Source organism: Theobroma cacao, chromosome 9, assembly GCF_000208745.1.
Source record: "Theobroma cacao cultivar B97-61/B2 chromosome 9, Criollo_cocoa_genome_V2, whole genome shotgun sequence".
Classification (NCBI taxonomy): Eukaryota; Viridiplantae; Streptophyta; class Magnoliopsida; order Malvales; family Malvaceae; genus Theobroma; species Theobroma cacao.
Genome location: NC_030858.1, coordinates 31,716,759 through 31,735,604, shown reverse-complemented (window position 1 = coordinate 31,735,604; position 18,846 = coordinate 31,716,759). Strand labels below are relative to the sequence as shown.

General features: G+C 35.2%; 3 protein-coding genes and 1 pseudogene across 3 annotated transcripts; all 4 read right to left on the bottom strand.

The window, feature by feature from the left end:
- LOC18590060 (elongation factor 1-beta 2) lies at positions 282-2,715 on the bottom strand. The gene is made up of 6 exons (XM_007015352.2): positions 2,388-2,715; positions 2,124-2,240; positions 1,918-1,987; positions 1,066-1,180; positions 839-952; positions 282-736 (listed from the first exon to the last, which is right to left on the bottom strand). Exons 1-6 carry the CDS (start codon positions 2,471-2,473, stop codon positions 573-575), a joined length of 666 nt encoding a protein of 221 aa, XP_007015414.2. The 5' UTR covers positions 2,474-2,715; the 3' UTR covers positions 282-572.
- Positions 3,932-12,240, bottom strand: LOC18590059 (annotated as a pseudogene).
- LOC18590058 (beta-glucosidase 11) lies at positions 4,213-6,502 on the bottom strand. Its single transcript, XM_018126900.1, has 7 exons — positions 6,239-6,502; positions 5,849-5,964; positions 5,543-5,646; positions 5,056-5,084; positions 4,882-4,969; positions 4,641-4,731; positions 4,213-4,369 (listed from the first exon to the last, which is right to left on the bottom strand). The coding sequence occupies exons 1-7, from the start codon at positions 6,500-6,502 to the stop codon at positions 4,213-4,215; spliced, it is 849 nt and encodes a 282-aa protein (XP_017982389.1).
- Positions 12,467-18,756, bottom strand: LOC18590055 (beta-glucosidase 11). The gene is made up of 13 exons (XM_007015344.2): positions 18,284-18,756; positions 18,122-18,185; positions 17,320-17,375; positions 16,458-16,533; positions 16,286-16,357; positions 16,040-16,127; positions 15,694-15,949; positions 15,302-15,417; positions 14,879-15,099; positions 14,527-14,555; positions 14,356-14,443; positions 13,330-13,420; positions 12,467-12,856 (listed from the first exon to the last, which is right to left on the bottom strand). Exons 1-13 carry the CDS (start codon positions 18,422-18,424, stop codon positions 12,616-12,618), a joined length of 1,539 nt encoding a protein of 512 aa, XP_007015406.2. The 5' UTR covers positions 18,425-18,756; the 3' UTR covers positions 12,467-12,615.

Below are 18,846 nucleotides of genomic sequence, written 5' to 3'. Positions count from 1 at the left end.
TTAATTAAAAATTAGACAAACTCATGGGTAGTTTTATCAGGTTGTAACGCCATTAAAACTGACCAACTGTTGATTTACAATGTCAGTAACAAATATTCATGCGACAATCAGGTCATTTTACTCGGAATTCAATTCTGTATAGATAAAGGATACACTGCATTTCTCCATAAAAGGGTATTAATTAATTGCTTCACCGCCACCTAATTTGGCATTTCAACATTCCTTTTTGTTCTTTATTTTTTCCAGATAAAGATAAAAGCAAAATTTAATCTGGCAGAAAATGAAGATCCAAACGGCCATCGATGACTTCCAATCCCATCTATAGTTAAATAGCCTATGCAATTATCTGTTCGTAGACAAACTTAAACTAAATTAAAACATTGAACATTATACTAGAAATCCACTTTTGCAAAACATCTCAAACTCCTTAACCTTTTCATCTCTCCTCCATATAAAGCAGAAGCAGCAGCAAGCACAGGCCAAACGTAATATAGGGGGCAAAGCAAAGGACAAAAGGTTGACAACATGGCCAAAATTGGCTAACCCGAGCAGATGTTGAATAAAAAGGTTGTCTAAATTTTGTTGAATGCAACTATGTCACAACTTTGAACATGTTCGCTGCAGGGCTCCACTGTGAGGTGCTCCTCAATAAGGGCATCAACAGATACAAGATCGTCCACTATAGTAAGCATGATCTGGAGCTTCTTAATGCCGTAACCAACAGGAACCTGTTTAGCTGCACATATTCAATTTAAGAAATAAAAACATTAGGGAAGGCATTGTACATGCACATCTTGTTGACACATTTAAAGTGATAGAAATTAAAACCAAACCATACATGCTCCCCACAAAAGACCAGGCATCGCAACAGCTCGAACAGCTTCTTCCAACTTCTTCATGTCAGTCTCGTCATCCCATGGTTTGATATCCATAAGCACAGAAGACTTTCCACCTGCAAGATTCAAAAAATGTCAAATGAATACAACAAACAAAGCAGCAAAATGAAAACAAATGCATCCTTCACATGAAAACAGACAACTTATTCTAATCAACACAAATACTTACTCTCTTTCTTCTTAGCAGGCTTCTTAGCAGCTTCCCTCTCCTCTGCTGCCTTCTTTTCCTCTTCTGTCTCATCACCAAACAGATCCAAGTCATCGTCATCATCTGCGGTGGGAGCCTGCCAGTAAAAACAGGTAAACAAAAATTGACTAAACAATTCCACTAGAAAAACTGATAAATGAGGTGACCGATGCAGAGATTAAATAGACTATCCAACAGTAACATTAAGCTTCAAAGTTACTAGCCCTATTTTAAAGGCAATTGCTCTTCTTGGAGTAAACTTGCGGAAACCAAGGGAAACAGAAAATTCAAATTTTGAATCCAAATTTCTTAAGGAGGAGGAGCAATGACGACTGAGTAAGGCTAGGTTGTTAATTTAAAGGCATTCCATAAGGGGCAACACCAAGGTAGAGTTCTTTAGATAACATTCATGAAGTTCCCAATTTATAGTGATCAAATTATAACTATAATCGATAATCAAAATAGGCAGCCGGACAGAGCTTCTTAAATAGATCACACATACAAGAATTAAAAAGAAATTGAAAAATTTTAATATTTTATTTGTATGGGTGATTTATGATAAGCTTCCACTGCTCATCAACTGTTATTCAATTTTGTGTAAAGAGGTTATTTTCAATTAACTATTTACATATTATTGATGTACTCGTAGAGTTATATTGATCTACAAGCTTTAATTTTTACCTTTAGTTTTCATTAACTCGTTTTCAACAGGGAACTTCATGAACTTCACTCTAAGTCTTGCCCTTGCTATAACAACCCTTTACTTAAACGTAATTAAACTAAAACTTAAAAGACAAATATTAGTTGGGTCCAAGAAATTAATTTGTGGCACACCTCGGCTTTAGCAGATTCATCTGCAGTAGCTTTGCCACCAAGTCCTACGCCAACAGCTTTTCCAGGGAAGCTACACACAATTAAAACAACATAGGCTTTTTTAGATATTATATTCAGTAAAATTTCAAAGACAGATCTCACCGTGTACCAAAAAATTCTTATTCGTAAAAGGGCAACATGGTAATAAGAAAAAAAAAAAACATTACCTGGCGGCAAGATGCGAAGATACACAGTTATACCACTGGCGAACATTGGGAAAAGAATCACCAGGATTCTTCAAAACAGCAGCATAGACTTTTATGTCATCCTTGGTCAGCTTATCCCTGAAAAAAAAACCCAAAAAAATTCACTATCAAATCTATGAAAGAAATATAGATATCTTTGCTTTTCAAAAAAAAATTCACTATCAAAATTTAAAAAGACGAATTGGGTTTTAGGAAAATAGTATGAAGAAGATAATTGGGGCATACCCAGAGATGTAAGATTTGCCAGAGAGGAAGTCATTAAGGGATTTAAGGCCAGACTCAGTGTGGAGATCTGAGAAAGTGATGGCCATTTTGGGAATTGGAAGAAGATAAAAAGAGCTGCTGGGAAATCTGAGCAGAAACGAAGCGAAGCCCGAAAGAGAGGAAAGCAGAGTGTAAGTATGAGTGGTATATATATGTAGTAGTAGTCAAATGTGAAGGTACCAAAACCCTAGATATATTGCAATGGCATATTCCCTTTGGATGGCTTCCTCTTCGGAGCTTCAAGAACCGGACCCGGTCCAAACAAGGCATAAGCACGATCAAAAATCTCTGTAACCTTAATAAAAAGTTGCATTATATATACAAATCATTTTTATGTGACGGTGAAAACGTTTACGAATTATATTAAAACTTTGTCATTATGTATTAATATCACGTAAAATAAAATAATAAATAATATTTTTTAATAATTAACTTTTTATTAACAATAATTAATTAATTATTAATATAAGAGTTTATTAATATAAAAAATTTTATTGAAGTAATTAAATTTTATTTAAATTTTTTTAAAGAACTTTTTTTTTTGAAAATCCAAAAAAGGATCCGCTTGGGACTGGGACTTCATACTTTTCAAATAATTAAAATTATAAATGCTTTTTTTTGTTTTATTTGAGAAATGAGAGATTCTTTAAGCAAAAAAGACACGTACTTATTATTTAATTATATAATTTATTTTGATTTGTTAATTATGGAGTTGTGAAATGGGCAGGCGAGGCCGGGCTTGAAGACCGCAATAACTTAATAGAAGCTTGCCCAGGCAGGGCTTAAGGTCCAACCTTTCTCAATAACGGAACTTCTGAGGAAACGAGTCCATCCATTAGCCCCGCAAATCCAGTACAGTAAGACAACAAGCTTTACTGCGACCATGGATGCTGCGGTATAGGCCCAAAACTTTTTTTAGATATATTTTTTTAATTTCTATATCAATTAAATTAACAAATTAATATATTAATTTCAGTATTAATTTAATGGCATAGATAAGTTAACAATTATGACATTTTCATAAACAGTCATAATTTCAGGTAAAGAAAATCATAAATTTAGGCTCATGTCATATTATTTAAGCTATTACATAATACATTCATCAAGTATAAGTTCAACTAAAATTTATTAATCCATCGTTATAATTTATAATATAATAAAAAAAAATGGGTAAAAGGAAATGTTCATGATATAACATACCACATATAACAAAATTTAATTAAGTAATAAAAGTCAATATTTACAGAAGTATTAATCCACTTAACACTTTGTTAATAATGTATTACATCAACAATATAATCATATAACATTATTTAGTTAGATGAAAAGCTAGCAGGGATGAAGTGAAAGATTAATGAAAGTAACAAATAATGTAAAAGAAAGAATTAGAAAGGACAAAATTATCAAAATAGGAGAGAAAACCTCAAATATAGAAAGTATAAAAAATGAATGTAAAAGATAATTTAATTAGAACACAAATAGAAAAAGACAAAAACACAAAAAAGAAAGGAAGGAAGGGAGTTACTTTTCTAGTAACAATGGCACAAAATGCCTTATTTAATATGCTTGTTATCTAGTACAAGAATTGCATTGTAAATAATAAAAAAGAAGATGGATGAAGCATAAGAATGAAGTTGTGGATATAAAGTAATAACACCAAACCATGAAAGGCTTAATGTAGATATAAATTAAAAAAGTGAAAAAAAGACTAAAGGGTGAAAGGTGCATTGTTTAGAGATGATAAGCCCTTGGGGTGAATCATGACTCTGCCTTTTCCCTTCAAAAATTAAGCATACCACTTAGCAGAAAGCTTAGGGTACCTTGTTAAATCAGGACCATCCAAATCTACATAGTACAGGCCAAAGCTGGATTCATAGCCATCTTGCAATTCAAATACATCTAAGATAGACCATGTGAAATAGCCTCTTGTATCCGATCCACTCCTTCCAAGGACAAAACAAATTACATCAAACAAAGTGTAAAAGAGTAAAAGAGGGATCTGCAAAGTTTCCAGTAAAAGGTGTTGTTGGAAGTTTAATAAAAATACACTTTTGATTCTGATTATTGCAAAAATTTGTTGGACTTTTCTTTCCTCATCACAGTCAATTTAGTCCTGTGGTTGGCTTAGGGTGGGAAGAAGGGAGGTGGAAAAGAACAATAAAAGGTTATGGAGTTATATTTTTATATATGTTTGATGCCAGTATAGAAACATACCTTATGGCTTCAAGCACACTTCCAATGTATGCATTCAGAGATTTCACCGTTCGCCAGTCTTCCAACAAAGAATTGCGTCGCATCCTTTGACCTAACAAACGTGTCAAATATCTCATGTTAAGTTTATTCAGTTGGAATTTAATATATAAGAAAAGTTTAAAAAAAAAAAAAGAATATCTGAACAATTACACATCAACACAGTACTGATAATTACATAACACCCAGAGAGAGAGAGAGAGACCATTTTCGTGGATGTAAATAGGAGGGCTTCCATAAGTTTCCTTTAAATACTGTAGCAACCCTTTGAGGCCCCAAGGTGTGATGGGAAACTGAGCCAAACAAGCTGGTTAGTGATACATTAATCTAATCCAAGATTAAGTAAGACAACTTAAAATTTTGGCACTTAAACTCTCACCTCAAATGTTGATGCATTGAACTCGAATGCTGCAAGAACCAGAAAGTGAGTACACAAGATTGAAAGCAGTTGATGTGGTGCAGTGCAGTGGTCTTGAATCTTGATTGATCAAGCTTCATTTAAAGCATACAAATGTTTATGTTTGTAGCAGACAATTGGATTATTTAGAAAGAGATGAAGTTGCAAAAGACTACCACATACAAGCATGACAACAAAAGGCATAGAATGAGCAGCGTTAACTTTGTAAGCTTATAGTAAGAGAAAAAGAATAAATTCATATTCTAAAGGGTGTGACAGCACATAAGGCAAGCCTTCACAGACGTGTTTGTGAAGAATAAACATCTTGGTTTTGCAATGTGAGGTGACATACGTATTAATTCCAGTGCCATATCTGCCATAATGTCTCTGTGTTCCATCTATAAGCAGCTAGGGTGGTCCTTCACATACATTGTGCAGTAAAAGTTTAGCCCAATGAAGTCAAATGAACCTTTTACCCTCTTGGACTGACGATTGGTGAAGGCTGGAAGCCTTGAACCAGCATTCTTCTTTATTGAGCTAGGATAGTCTCCGTATACCAGGGGATGCATGAACCTACAATATAGAAAAAGTTTAGTTAATTACTCCCCTGAGAACTCCAAATATAAAATCTATATGCATGCTATAATAGTTGTGAAAAGAGAATCTCCAAAAGTCATAAAAAGTTTAATTTCACTGATCATATAAAGTTTTATGCTCAAAATTGATTCAAGATAAATAATAATTATTGCACTTTATTTATAGAGCTCCAGCTTACCAACCAAGATACATATCATTGGCTCTCTGAACTGCAATTTTGTCTTCTGTGGTGTTTGTTAAGGGTAAAAACCAATTGTTGAGGAGGTTGATCCCTATGAATCCCTGCTGCTTGTCCTGCATTAGTATATATCTAAAATGATCAGCATTACACTTGATATGTCACTGGCCACAAAATTACTTACACCAACATTGAATTCAAAATCTTGAATGGGATCCATAGTAAATAGACATTGGATTTCAAACAGATTTTGGAGAATTTGAAGCAGCCTGTTTCTAAGGAGGAGCTGGATTCTTGTTATCAAGCTCCTTGCAGTAAGATCAGTGCATAATATTATTAGATGATTTACAGGCAAATTGATCAGTGACTTTCATACAGCTCCAGTGATACCTGGTACTTTTTCTTGTATAGTCTTGCCACTGCTGCATGTGCCAATAAGATATTGTGAACTGCCATATATGGTTCAGTTGATGAGTTGCCTTTCGAACAATTAAATGGAAGAGAGCATCGCCATGGTGGCAGAACCCCAAGATCATAGCCTCCTAATACAAACACATTGGCCTCATTTAAAGTAGTCCAACGCAAAACCCTATCACCAAACTCTCTGAAGCACACATCTGCATATGCTGTAAAGTCTCTCCTGCATAAATGCATTACCAAACTATCCCATTTCAAACAAGACCCATTTATGTAAATGATGCATCAATTAAAACTTATAATTGGAAACTTTACACAATTTTTCGATTGATCCATCCTCCATACTCATCTTCAAGTGCCTGTGGGAGATCGGTGTGATGTAATGTAACATGTGGTTGGCCAAGACATCAAGAATATCAACAGAAGACAGACAATTTCTTGTTTAACAATAAACATTGCAAAAGTACTTTGTCCATGCAGTCGAGGAAGGCTACTACCAATATTCAACTATATTGGTATTAGCCTCATTTAGCACAAAACACCGGCTCTAACCATTTCTGATTAGTTCATCAATGATATTGTTATAATATTGCAAGCCCTTCGGATTAGTAGGTCCTCTTCCATCTGAAGGAGAAAACCGAAAATTCAGCATTTCAGTTGTAAAAAAGAACCATAAATTGCCGTCTTCATGTTGTTAAAATGAGCACAGGTGACAGTTTCCTGCTTGGGATGAGCCTTGACCATAAAATGGAAAATCTGTAGGCTTCCAAGCCTATATCTACCATGAGTTGAACATCTTCCTGAAAGAGACTTGTAAACCAGCATTCATCAATTTTATTTCTAGTGAATGATGTGTTAAGATCAATTGGGAAAGATTCAATGTATAAGGAACTTTATTTGACATGGTGGATCATTATCTTAGTATGTATCCGATAAAAAAAGAAAAACTCAACACAATAGACAGTGCAGGAAAAAGTTTTTGACTTAGTATATATATCCCCTTCACTTACCAAACGAGAATCAGAACCACCTAAATAGTTACAATTTTATCAGAATGCCATGAGTTGTGATTTCAACATGTGATCAAAGTACAACATTAATCAAAGATTAAATAAACTCTTTCTCTGTGGGATCGTCTTCTACAAATGAGGAATTTCGCATGACTTTTTTCAGTAAGAGAGAGAGAGAGAGAGAGAGAGAGAGACCATTTTCATGGATGTAAATAGGAGGGTTTCCATAAGCTTCCTTGAAATACTCTAGTAACCTTTTGAGGCCCCAAGGTATGATAGGAAACTGAGTCAAACAAGCTGATTAGTGATACATAAAACAAACCCCATAAACTAAGACAATTAAGAACTTGGCGTTTGAACTCCTACCTCAAATTTTGATGAATTGTATTGGAAAGCTACAAGCACCAGAAAGTAAGTACACGAGTGAAAAGTGGTTATGTAATGAAGTGCAATGGTCTTGATTGGTCAAGCTACATGTATGTAAAGCAAATAAAAACAGTGAAAAGATTAAAAGGAAACATGTTGCAAAAGGCTGCCGCATATAGAAACATGACAACAGAAAGCATAGAATGACCAAAGTTGATTCTGTGACTCACACAGTAAGCGAAGTAGAACCAATTCATAGTCTAAAGGGAGTAACAGCACGTTAGACAAGTCTGCATGCTTGTTAAGACACACAAACGCCTTGGTTTCAATAAGCAAGATGACTTACGCATTAGTTCTATTGCCATATCTGCCACAACATCTCTTTGTTCCATCTCTAAGCTGCTAGGCTGGTCCTTAACATACATTGTGAGGTAATAGTTTAGTCCAATGAAGTCAAATGAACCTTTGACCTGATTTGATTCAATATTGGTGAAGGCTGGCATCCTTGAACCAGCAGTCTTCTTCATCAAGCTAGGGTAGTCTCCATATACTAAGGGATGCATAAACCTGAAATATAGAAAAAACTAAGATTTAGTTAATTACTACACTGAAAACTACCAAAATAAAATATGCCAGGTCTCACATAAGATAGTTGATTGTGAAATCAATGGGAAATTTTCAAAATAATTCAAGGCACATAATTGTGATGGAACTTCATATATAGAGCTGCATCTTACCAACCAACATAGAAATCATTGGCTCTTTGAGCTGCAATTATGTCTTCTGTTGTGTTTGTTAAAGGAACAAACCAATAGTTGAAGAGGTTCAGCCCTATAAGTCCATGTTGTTTGTCCTGCATTAGTTTTTCTTTGAAATGGTCAACATTAAACTTGATATCTCATTGGCCCAAAATTTCTTTATACTCACACTCAGTTAGTAGACGTTGGATTTCAAGCAGAATTATGACAGTTTATAAGCAGCCTATATGTCTATGAAGGAGATGGATTCTTGTTTTTTGAGCTCGTTGCTGTTGAGATTGGTGCATAAGTTCAATTATATATATTTATTAATTGACCAAAGAGTTAAATACATACAGCTCAGTGGTACCTGGTACTTTTTCTTGTATAACTTTGCCACTGCCGCATGTGCTAATAAGATATTATGAGCTGCCATATATGGTTCAGTTGATGAGTTACCTTTTGAACAATTCAAGGGAAGAGTGGCAGAGCATCGGCGAGGTGGCTGAAATCCAAGGTCATACCCTCCTAATACAAACACGTTGGCCTCATTTAGAGTAGTCCAATGTAAAACCCTATCACCAAACTCTCTGAAGCATACGTCTGCATATGATGTAAAGTCTCTCCTGTATAAACACATGAAAACATTTCCTATTTAAAGCAAGATGCATTTATGGAGAAAATTCATCAGTTACAACTTAAGGATGGAAACTTTACACAATTTTCTGATTAATCCACCCTCCATACTCATCTTCAAGTGCCAGTGGGAGATCAGCATGATGTAAAGTAACATGTGGTTGTATTCCTGGTTGACCATGATATCAAGACATATCAACAGAAGGAAGGCAGTTGTTTGTTTAACAATAATCATGCTAAAAGTAGTTTGTCCATCCAAATGAGGAAGACTACTCCCATAATACAAATATATTAGTATTAGAATCATTTATGATGTAAACATAGGCTCTAACCATTTCTGATTAGTTCATCAATGAGATTGTTGTAATATTGCAAGCCCTTCATATTGACAGGTCCTCTTCCATCTGAAGGAAAAGTGAAACATTAGCATTTCAATTGCGAAAAACAATGGGAAATTGCATTCTTCATGTTGTTTAAAATGAGCACAGAAGACATGTCCGACTTGGGATGAGCCTTGACCATGAAATCGAAAATCTGTAGGCATCCAAGCCTATATCTACCATGAGTTGAACATCTTCCTGCAAGCAACTCATAAACCCATCATTCATCATTTTCTTGTGAACGATGCTTTATGATTAGTTATACTTGATTCCACATATAAGGAACTTTACTTAATATGGTAGATACTTTGATTTAGTATATATATCTGGTAAAAAAACAAATGAGATGCAATAAACAGTACCTGGAAAATGTTTTTGGCGCAGAAATTATATTAAAATGCTCGAGGATGAAGAAAGATAAAAATTGAGAGAGATGACTTATAATTTGCATCAGAAAGTGTAGTGGAAGGTGTCATATTTTCCTAAAAAAGAGAGGGTTTGGTGTTTCGCTGACATTAACAAATCAAGAACTGTTCTGTTATCTTCTGGGGAATTAATATAGGTAATTTTTTTAACTTAATAGGTCTGTGTATTAAATGGTAATAAGATTTCCAACTATTCCTTTCCTTTTTGGTTGGACTTGGAAGTTCTCGATTGATTGTTTGCATGATGATATGCATTCTGAGTTTTGTAGATGCTTAGAGAAACAAGGATTAATTATCTTTTGAAAAGATGCAGTTTCTCAAAGATACATAGTTGAGATAAGGTTTTGGCAATGTATGCAAAATTGCCAGAGCTTGGATTTGTCAATTAACTGTATGAAGAAAGAAATATTTGATGCTTTGGCATCACACAGGACTGCTTACATGCACCACGCACAATAACATACAGGAGCAAAACAGTAAGTTGCATTATGATTACAAAAAGATGAGATTCTATCAGACCATCATGCTTGATGTTTAAACCATGGCCTCATGTGTGAATAAATTATTTGTCAAAAGAAAAAATTTGCATGAAAATTGTACTCAAATGTTACTAAGCAAGTTAATTTGTCAACAGTCAGCTTGGTTGTTTACTGCTATATATTGGAGTCCTGCTATATGTTTACTGCTACCTCTAAATTGGTGTCCGTTCTGTTTCCTCTATTGAAGTTGCTGTTCCTGGATAGGGAAACTAACTTTGTATTTCATTCTAGTAACTTAACAAATTCCATGACTAACTCAAAAGGAGGAAGAAAAGAAAGAGGAAGGTTTGCAGTGTGATAACAGGAGGATTGCATAACCTTAAATCAGAGGCTTATAATATAGGGAAAGGAGAACCATGTGCACCTTGTACTTGTGATACCCATCACATGCTACGTCCGCACTGGCACCCATAATACCTAAGGCAATTAATCAGCTATATCAAATGTCATATGAGCACATACATATCTCAAATTATCACTCTGATAAACTGGTGATTGTTACAAGGATCCATTTTTCTGTCCTTAGGAGGCCTCAATGCAGATGAGCTTGAACTTCAATAACCGTTTGAAGTTTCAAAATGCCAGTAGAATGATGACCTGGCTCCATGATAAGAAGCAAATAATCTCTTGCAAAGGTCATGAAGCAAATAGTGAAGAATCCGTCCCCCCCTCTCTCCTACTCTCAACCCATAAAGGCTTGTAGCCTTGATCATGGAGTACCCATACAAAAATATAGTCAAGCAATTCTCTATTGCAATTTCCACTAATTTTATGGAGCATAAAAGGGTTTCCAAGATATTCTAACACCTAACTGGTTAAAAAAAGGTTCCCAGGGGAAAAAGAAAGGAGGAATGTTGCCAGGGGTGGCCAATTTTTATTAGGGGTCAAAAGAGATAGAGTAAGAAGAATAATGGTTAAAAATATATTTTTTAAGAAAAAGACAAAAAATATATATAATATATAAAAGGTTTAAAAAATTTTGGGAAGCCACAGCCCCATCAATATACAAGGCTCCGCCCCTGAATGTTGCCCTGCATATAAGAAGGTGGCTTGTGCTAGGTCTATGAGCACCAAATATGAACTGTTTCTCTGGTGTAACACGTTTTAAGTCCCATGCATAGGCCCATTTGATGTACCAAGATTTGCCTAAAAACGGCCACCTAAGCTAGTACCACAAAGAAAAACCAAAAACTAATCTTGCAAGAAAAAAAGAAAAAGCTATGTGATGGATTAGAGAAAATTCATACCAGCAGGAGTAAAAGTATCCTATATACTGGGTGTCCCACCATCTTCAGTAGCTGCACCTTCATACTTTTCATTCGTCATATCCAAGCACACAATTCAACAGCATCAGCACTACTATAATCTTTCCATATTACAACATCCAAACTAATTAATGCAGAACAGAATTTAAGTAAAGACTACACAGACCTGAAAAGCTGAAGTCGATGCACCAAAAACAAAACCTGGTGGGAAGTCATTTCTGCTATATAAGTCAGCAGCAAAAACTACTAAATTTAACTGAAAAATAAACAACAATTTTAAACCCAAAGCTAAGTTTGCAGCTTTCATATTGTTATTAACTCAAAAGTGAAACAGAGCAACTGGTACGTATGTGTTTTCCACTTGTTGGTTGGTTTTGTAGAGGAATGGTAGTTAGCTCTTTCGTTATACGTGTTTGTCCATCGTTTAATCTCGCTGGAGTAATCCTCATCCGTCCGTCTTTACTCTTAAAGACATGTAGTGGAAGCTTGTGCTTGGCAATCCAAGTGGCTTTGTCTCCATTTTGTCTTTTCGCTTGTTGCCTTTCGCTTTTGTCATTTTTGACAATGCAACATGCATAACGACATGTTGTTACATAGAAAAAGATGATAATTTTGTCTGACTAATCAGTCATCCTTGAAGTTACACTGATGGACTAAATAGAATTATGGCCCTCAAAAGAAGACTAATGAAGTTCCAATGGAGTAGTTTTTCTCTTATATTTACCATGATCACGAGGCTAACTACCGTGACGCTTTGACAATTGATTTTTTAGTACACACCCAAAAAGAAATAAGTAGCATCACACAGTAAAATGATACATAATTGCAAAAAGGAAGGAGAGATGGATGGAGCAGTAAGCATGAATATCCATATGTACTCTATCCTTGTTCAGGTCTTTACATGAAAATATATAAGGAAGTGCAAGTGGTGGAACAAATATAACACCACATTACTAAGGGCTTTTAACGTATGTAGATATCAAGGGTACAAATTAATGCGTGAATTGTGCATCCAAAAAGGACGTATCATTGAGCTGAATCACTCCATTACGGTCCATGCTTTTTCCCTTCAAAAACTCAGAATACCATTTAGCAGAAAGTTTAGGATACCTTCTCAAATCTGGATCATCCATATCTACATAATACAGGCCATAGCTTGATTCATAGCCATCCAACATTTCAAATACATCCACGAAGGACCATGTGAAATAGCCTCTCGTATTCGACCCATTCCTTCATTACATCAATCAAAACAAAAGAAGAAAAAGAAAAGAAAACCATATGTTAAATTAGATACAAATTAAATCCAAATATCAAGCAGGATAGAGAAATCCCTGGCAAATACTAATATCCTTTTTTCGCATTGAATCTGCAAAGTAAGTTGATACAAAGTGCAGCCTAGACAGACGAGGAATCTGCAATCCTACTAGTAAAAGGTGTTTGATAATATATATACTAATTAACTATTGATTTTGATTGTTGCAAATTTTTTTGGGAGATTCAAAACAAAAAACGAGACATAGCTATACCATGTATTTTGTATAAGTTATTTTATGAATTTTCTTTGTCTCATTCAGTCTTCCTCATCGCTGTCAATTTAGCCTTTGGGGTGTGGCTTAGTGTGGGGAGAAGGGAGGTGGCAAAGAACTATAAAGAGTCATTGGCTTGTTGCTTTTTTATATTTTGATGCCAATATAAAAACATACCTTATGGCATCAAGCACGCTTCCAATGTATGCATTCAAATATTTCACCCTTGGCCAGTCTTCCAATGAAGAATTGCGTCTCGTTCGTTGACCTAACAAACATAAATATCATGCTAAATTTAATAAATTAGACCTTAATATTCAACATAAAAAAGAAGGTATTCACAAATCATTTAACCTAGTCAGAATAATTTCACATCAATGCAGTGATAAACCCTGTTAACCCAAAAAGACCACATTATGTTTCGAAAGACAGTCACAGCTGGTGGTTCATGCATAATTTTCAGTTATATCTTAGACAACATTTTAAAAAGTGTAGGTAGTTGCACAGGTGCTTAATCCTATGAAAAACTAAATAATACTTTGCCAGAATGAAGGTACAAAACCACAGATGATATTAAAATGATTAAAATATCCATTTAATACCAGAAACTTTATAGGGTGATTTTCAAAGCAAGATTACATGTATAGAATGAGAAGTATACATCCCCATCAATTGAAGACTTCACATGCCAAACTAAAATCAGAACCACCTATGTAGTTACTATTTTATCAGAGCGCCATGAGTGGTGATTTTGATATGCTGTCTAAGTACAGCATTTTAATCAAGATTGAATAGACCCTTTGCTTTGAAGATAGTCTTTTACAACTAGAAATTTAGCATGCCTCAAATGTTGCATTTCATCATTTACATATCATACTTAGTTTTCAAATAAAAAGATTGTGATTGTTTCATTTGAAATACTATAATTTTACTACTGAAATAGAATTTTATTCTAGCAATGTAATTTTCCAGTTTCCTTATTTTCTTTGTGATCCTACCTTCTGAAATAAAACTATTTTCTATCTCAAGGCAAAAATTATATATCAGCTGTAAATTGTGATCATATTACTTTGTCGAAAAAATAACACATTCGAGCTCCTCTCACCAAAAGAAGAAGAAGACGAAGAAAATCCAACAAATCAAATTAAATAACAACGCATATAAAAAGACATTTTTCACTAAGACAGAGAGAGAGAGAGAGACCATTCTCATGGATGTAAATAGGAGGGTTTCCATAAGCTTCCTTGAAATGCTCTAGAAACCTTTTGAGTCCCCAAGGTAAAATAGGATACTGGGTCAAACAAGCTGGTTAGTGATACATTAAACTAACCCCATAAACTAATAAGACACTTAATTTTGCATATAAACTCTCACCTCAAATGTTGATGCATTATATTGGAACACTGCAAGAACCAGAAAGTAAGTACACAAGACTAAAAGCAGTAATGTGGTGAAGTGGAGCGGTCTTGATGGGTCAAGATACATAACTATAAAGCAAATAAAAACAATTTGGAAAGATAAAGTGGAAACATTTTTCAAAAGAACCACCACATAGTAACATGACAACAACAAGCATGGAATGAGAAAAGTTGATTTCATAAGCTCACAGTAAGGTTGTAGAATCATTTCACATTTTAAAGGTAGTGACGGCACATGAGACAAGCCTGCCCAGACATGCATGTGAAGACACAAAAACATCTTGGTTTCATTATGCAAGAAGACCTACACAGTAGTTCTAGTGCCATATCTGCCAAAACATCTCTGTGCTCCATCTCTAAGCTGCTAGGATAGTCCTTAACATACATTGTGAGGTAAAAGTTCAGCCCAATGAAATCAAATGAACCTTTGACCTGTTTAGATTCATAATTGCTGAAGGGTGGCATCCTCGAACCAGCAACCTTCTTCATCGAGCTGGGATAGTCTCCATATACCAGGGGATGCATATACCTGCAATGTAGAGAAAATAATATTTTAGTTTATTACTGCACTAAAAACAACAAAAATAAAATATGCCAGAATATGTGATAATAGAGAATCCTAAAAAGTTGTAAAAACTTGAATCAGATAAGAGGTTGATGACTGGAGATTCTTCAAAATGATTCAAGGCAAATTATAATGATGGAGCTTTATATGTAGAGCTGTGGCTTACCAATCAATATAGAAATCATTGGCTCTTTGAGTTGCAATTACATCTTTAGTTGTGTTTGTTAAAGGAACAAACCAATAGCTGCAGAGGTTCAGCCCTATAAATCCATGTTGCTTGTCCTGCATTAGTTTTTCTTTGAAATGATCAACATTAAACATATATGTCATTGGCCATAAAATTTATTATACTCACACTCAGTCAAAAATCTTAATTGGCAAATGTCGTAAGTAGACTTTGGATTTCAAGCACAAATTTGAGAGTTTATAAGCAGCCCATACATCTAGGAAGGAGATGGATTTATTCCTGTTTTTCAGCTCCTTACAGTTGACAACGGTCCACAACTGATCCATTAATAAATTGACAAGAGAGTTAACAACATGCAGCTTTAGTGGTACCTGATATTGTTTCTTGTATAACTTTGCCACAGCTGCATGTGCTAGTAAGATATTATGAGCTGCCATATATGGTTCAGTTGATGAGTTGCCTTTCGAACAATTGAGTGGAGAAGAGGCAGAGCATCTTTGAGGTGGTAGAAATCCAATGTCATAGCCTCCTAATACAAACACGTTGGGCTCGTTTAGAGTAGTCCAATGTAAAACCCTATCACCAAACTCTCTGAAGCATACATCTGCATATGCTGTAAAGTCCCTCCTGCATAAATACAGAAAAATTTTCCTAATTAAAGCAGGAGGCATTTGTGGACAAAATTCATCAGTTACAACTTAAGGATGGAAACTTTACAAAATTTTCCGATTAATCCATCCTCCATATTCATCTTCAAGTGCCTGTGGGAGATCAGCGTGAAGTAATGTAACATGTGGTTGAATTCCTGGTTGACCACGAGATCAAGACATATCAACAGAAGGAAGGCAGTTGCTTGTTTAACAGTAAAGATTCTAACAGTACTTTGTCCATCCAATTGAGGAAGACTACTCCCAAAATATTTATTGGTATTGGCCCCATTTATGATGAAACATTGGCTCTAACCATTTCTGATTAGTTCATTAATGAGATTGTTGTAGTATTGCAAGCCCTTCATATTGACAGGTCCTCTTCCATCTGAAGGAAAAAAATGAATAATTAGCACTTCCAACTGTGAAAAAGAATCAAAATTGCACCCTTCACGTTGCTTAAAATGAGCATAGATGATGTATCCTACTTGGGATGAGTCTGGACCACGAAATGGAAAATCTATAGGCATCCAAGCCTGTATGTGCCATGAGTTGAACATCTTCCTACAAGAGATTCATGAACCACATTGGTTATAAATATCCTAGTGATTGATGTGTTATGATCATCATTTTAAATATACAGATCAGATAAAATCAATAAAGATGCAACACATGCTAAAGGGTGGAAGTTTTTGGATAGAGGTGCTCTAGCGCCTAAAGAATGAGAAATTTGTCAAATATAGAGCTGCAGTTTAAAATTAGCATCAGAAAAGTACCAGCAGCTCTTTCATATCATCAAAGAGAATACATGTAGCAGCCAAAAACCTAAATGCCATGACTCTTGGGCACATGCACTAAGTGCAGTAGCATCATATTTTCCTGGAAAAGTGGGTAGCTTTTTCCCATTGAGTTTGATAAATCAGGAAAAATTACTCTAGCATCTTCTGGGGAAGCAACACAGGTAAAACTTTTGAAACTATTCGAACTATTATATTTGATGTTTAAACTATGGCCTCATGTGACTATCTCTGTCAAAAGACAAAAAAAAACATCTAAAACAGATGTTTCTAGACAAGTTATTCCTTTTGTTCATGTGTCAACATTTCTGTTTATTGGTGTTCTGCTATGTGTATAACGGAGGTTTAAGTTTAGCGTGGGGATATCTTTAAATTGATGTCTGTTCTGTTTCTACAGTAGAAATCATTGTTAATTTGGTAGAGGAACTTTTGTATTTCATTATAGTTTCTTAACAAAATTTCCACAACTTTCAAGAGGGGGTCAAAAGAGGTAGTTTTCACATTGTGAGTATAGGAGTGATTAACCTTACATCAATGCCTTAATTATACGAACCTTGTACTTGTGATACCCATCAGATGCTATGTCTGCATTGGCTCCATGCATATTCCCTAAAAGATTTTGAATTAGTTAATTAGTCAGCTATATCAAATATCATATAAACATGCACCTAAGCATTTAACTTGATGGCAGGTGCACATATTCCCCAACTAAAAGAGCTAAGTTCAAATCCTTCATTCTGTAAAATTGCACATTGACCAAATAGGAAAAATAGTATAAACATATACATATCTCAAAATATATCAGCTTTCAAACTGATGATTTTGACCTCGGTGGAAGAATTTTTGGGACCAAGGATCCATTTTTAGTCATATCCTTCAGAAGGCTCTAGAGAAGAGGATTTGAGCTTCAATGAACATTTTAAGTTTTGACCTCCATGACAAGAAGCAGTGGATCTCATCTCTTGCAGAGGTCATGAAGCCAATGGTGAAAAATCACAGTCCCTCTCTCCCTCCCTCTCCTCTCAACATGTAAGGGTTCATACCTCTGGTCATGGAGTAGTCACAAATATATGCAGGCAATTGCTTGTGGTACTAAAAAAAAGTTTCCATCAAAATAAGAAGGCCGCTTGGGCTATTGTGAGAAAAGACCATTATATGTAACATGATTCCAATAGAACGGGCAGTCGAACACCTTCTACCTTTAGTTTCCATATCAGACCAATTTATACCAAAATTTGCCTAAGACTGCCATCTAATTACTAGTACTACAAACAAAAAAACAAATATTGCACAATGTTAAAACCCCATACATAAAATGAAAGCAATGCCAAGGAACAGGATAAACTAAATCATACCAGGATGAGTAAAATTGTCCCATATACTGGGTGTCCTCCCATCTTCAGTAGCCGCACCTTCATACTTTCCATGCCATGGCACGATATTCAACAGCATTAGCACTAGCATTATTTTTCCCAAACTTAAATACAAAACAGAAATTAAGTCGACTAGAGACAGACCTGAAAAGCTGAAGTTGATGCACCAAAAACAAAGCCTGGTGGGAAGTCATTTCTGCTATATATATCAGCAGCAGAGACTACCAAATTTAACTGGAAAATCAAAAACAAGCTTAAACCCAAAACTGATTTTGCAGCTTCCATGTTGTTATTCAGCTCAAAAGTGAAACCAACAAACTTCTATTCTTCCACTTGTATCTTGATTTTGGAAAGGAACGGCTACCATAGGACTTGTCTACTTGTTGGCTCCACTTAATTATTTTCCATCACTGATATGATATGCTCATCCATCATGGCCATCCGTTTAAAGATATGTAAAATAATAGGCGATTTGTCACCTTTTTCCCCGCACAATAATAAGCGATTTGTCGCCTTTCCTGTTCTGTTTAGTCCATTTTTCTTTTTGGGGTTCCTGCCTTTTGGATTATTCCAGGCTCGAATGCATGAGGTGACGCTTTCTGTCCCAAGCTCCACTCGCTTGCAGTAATACCGCCACCAGTTAAAACGACGCAAGGGGTTTGGAAAAAACACAAAAAGAAAAAATATTCGTACACGTCATAAACAAT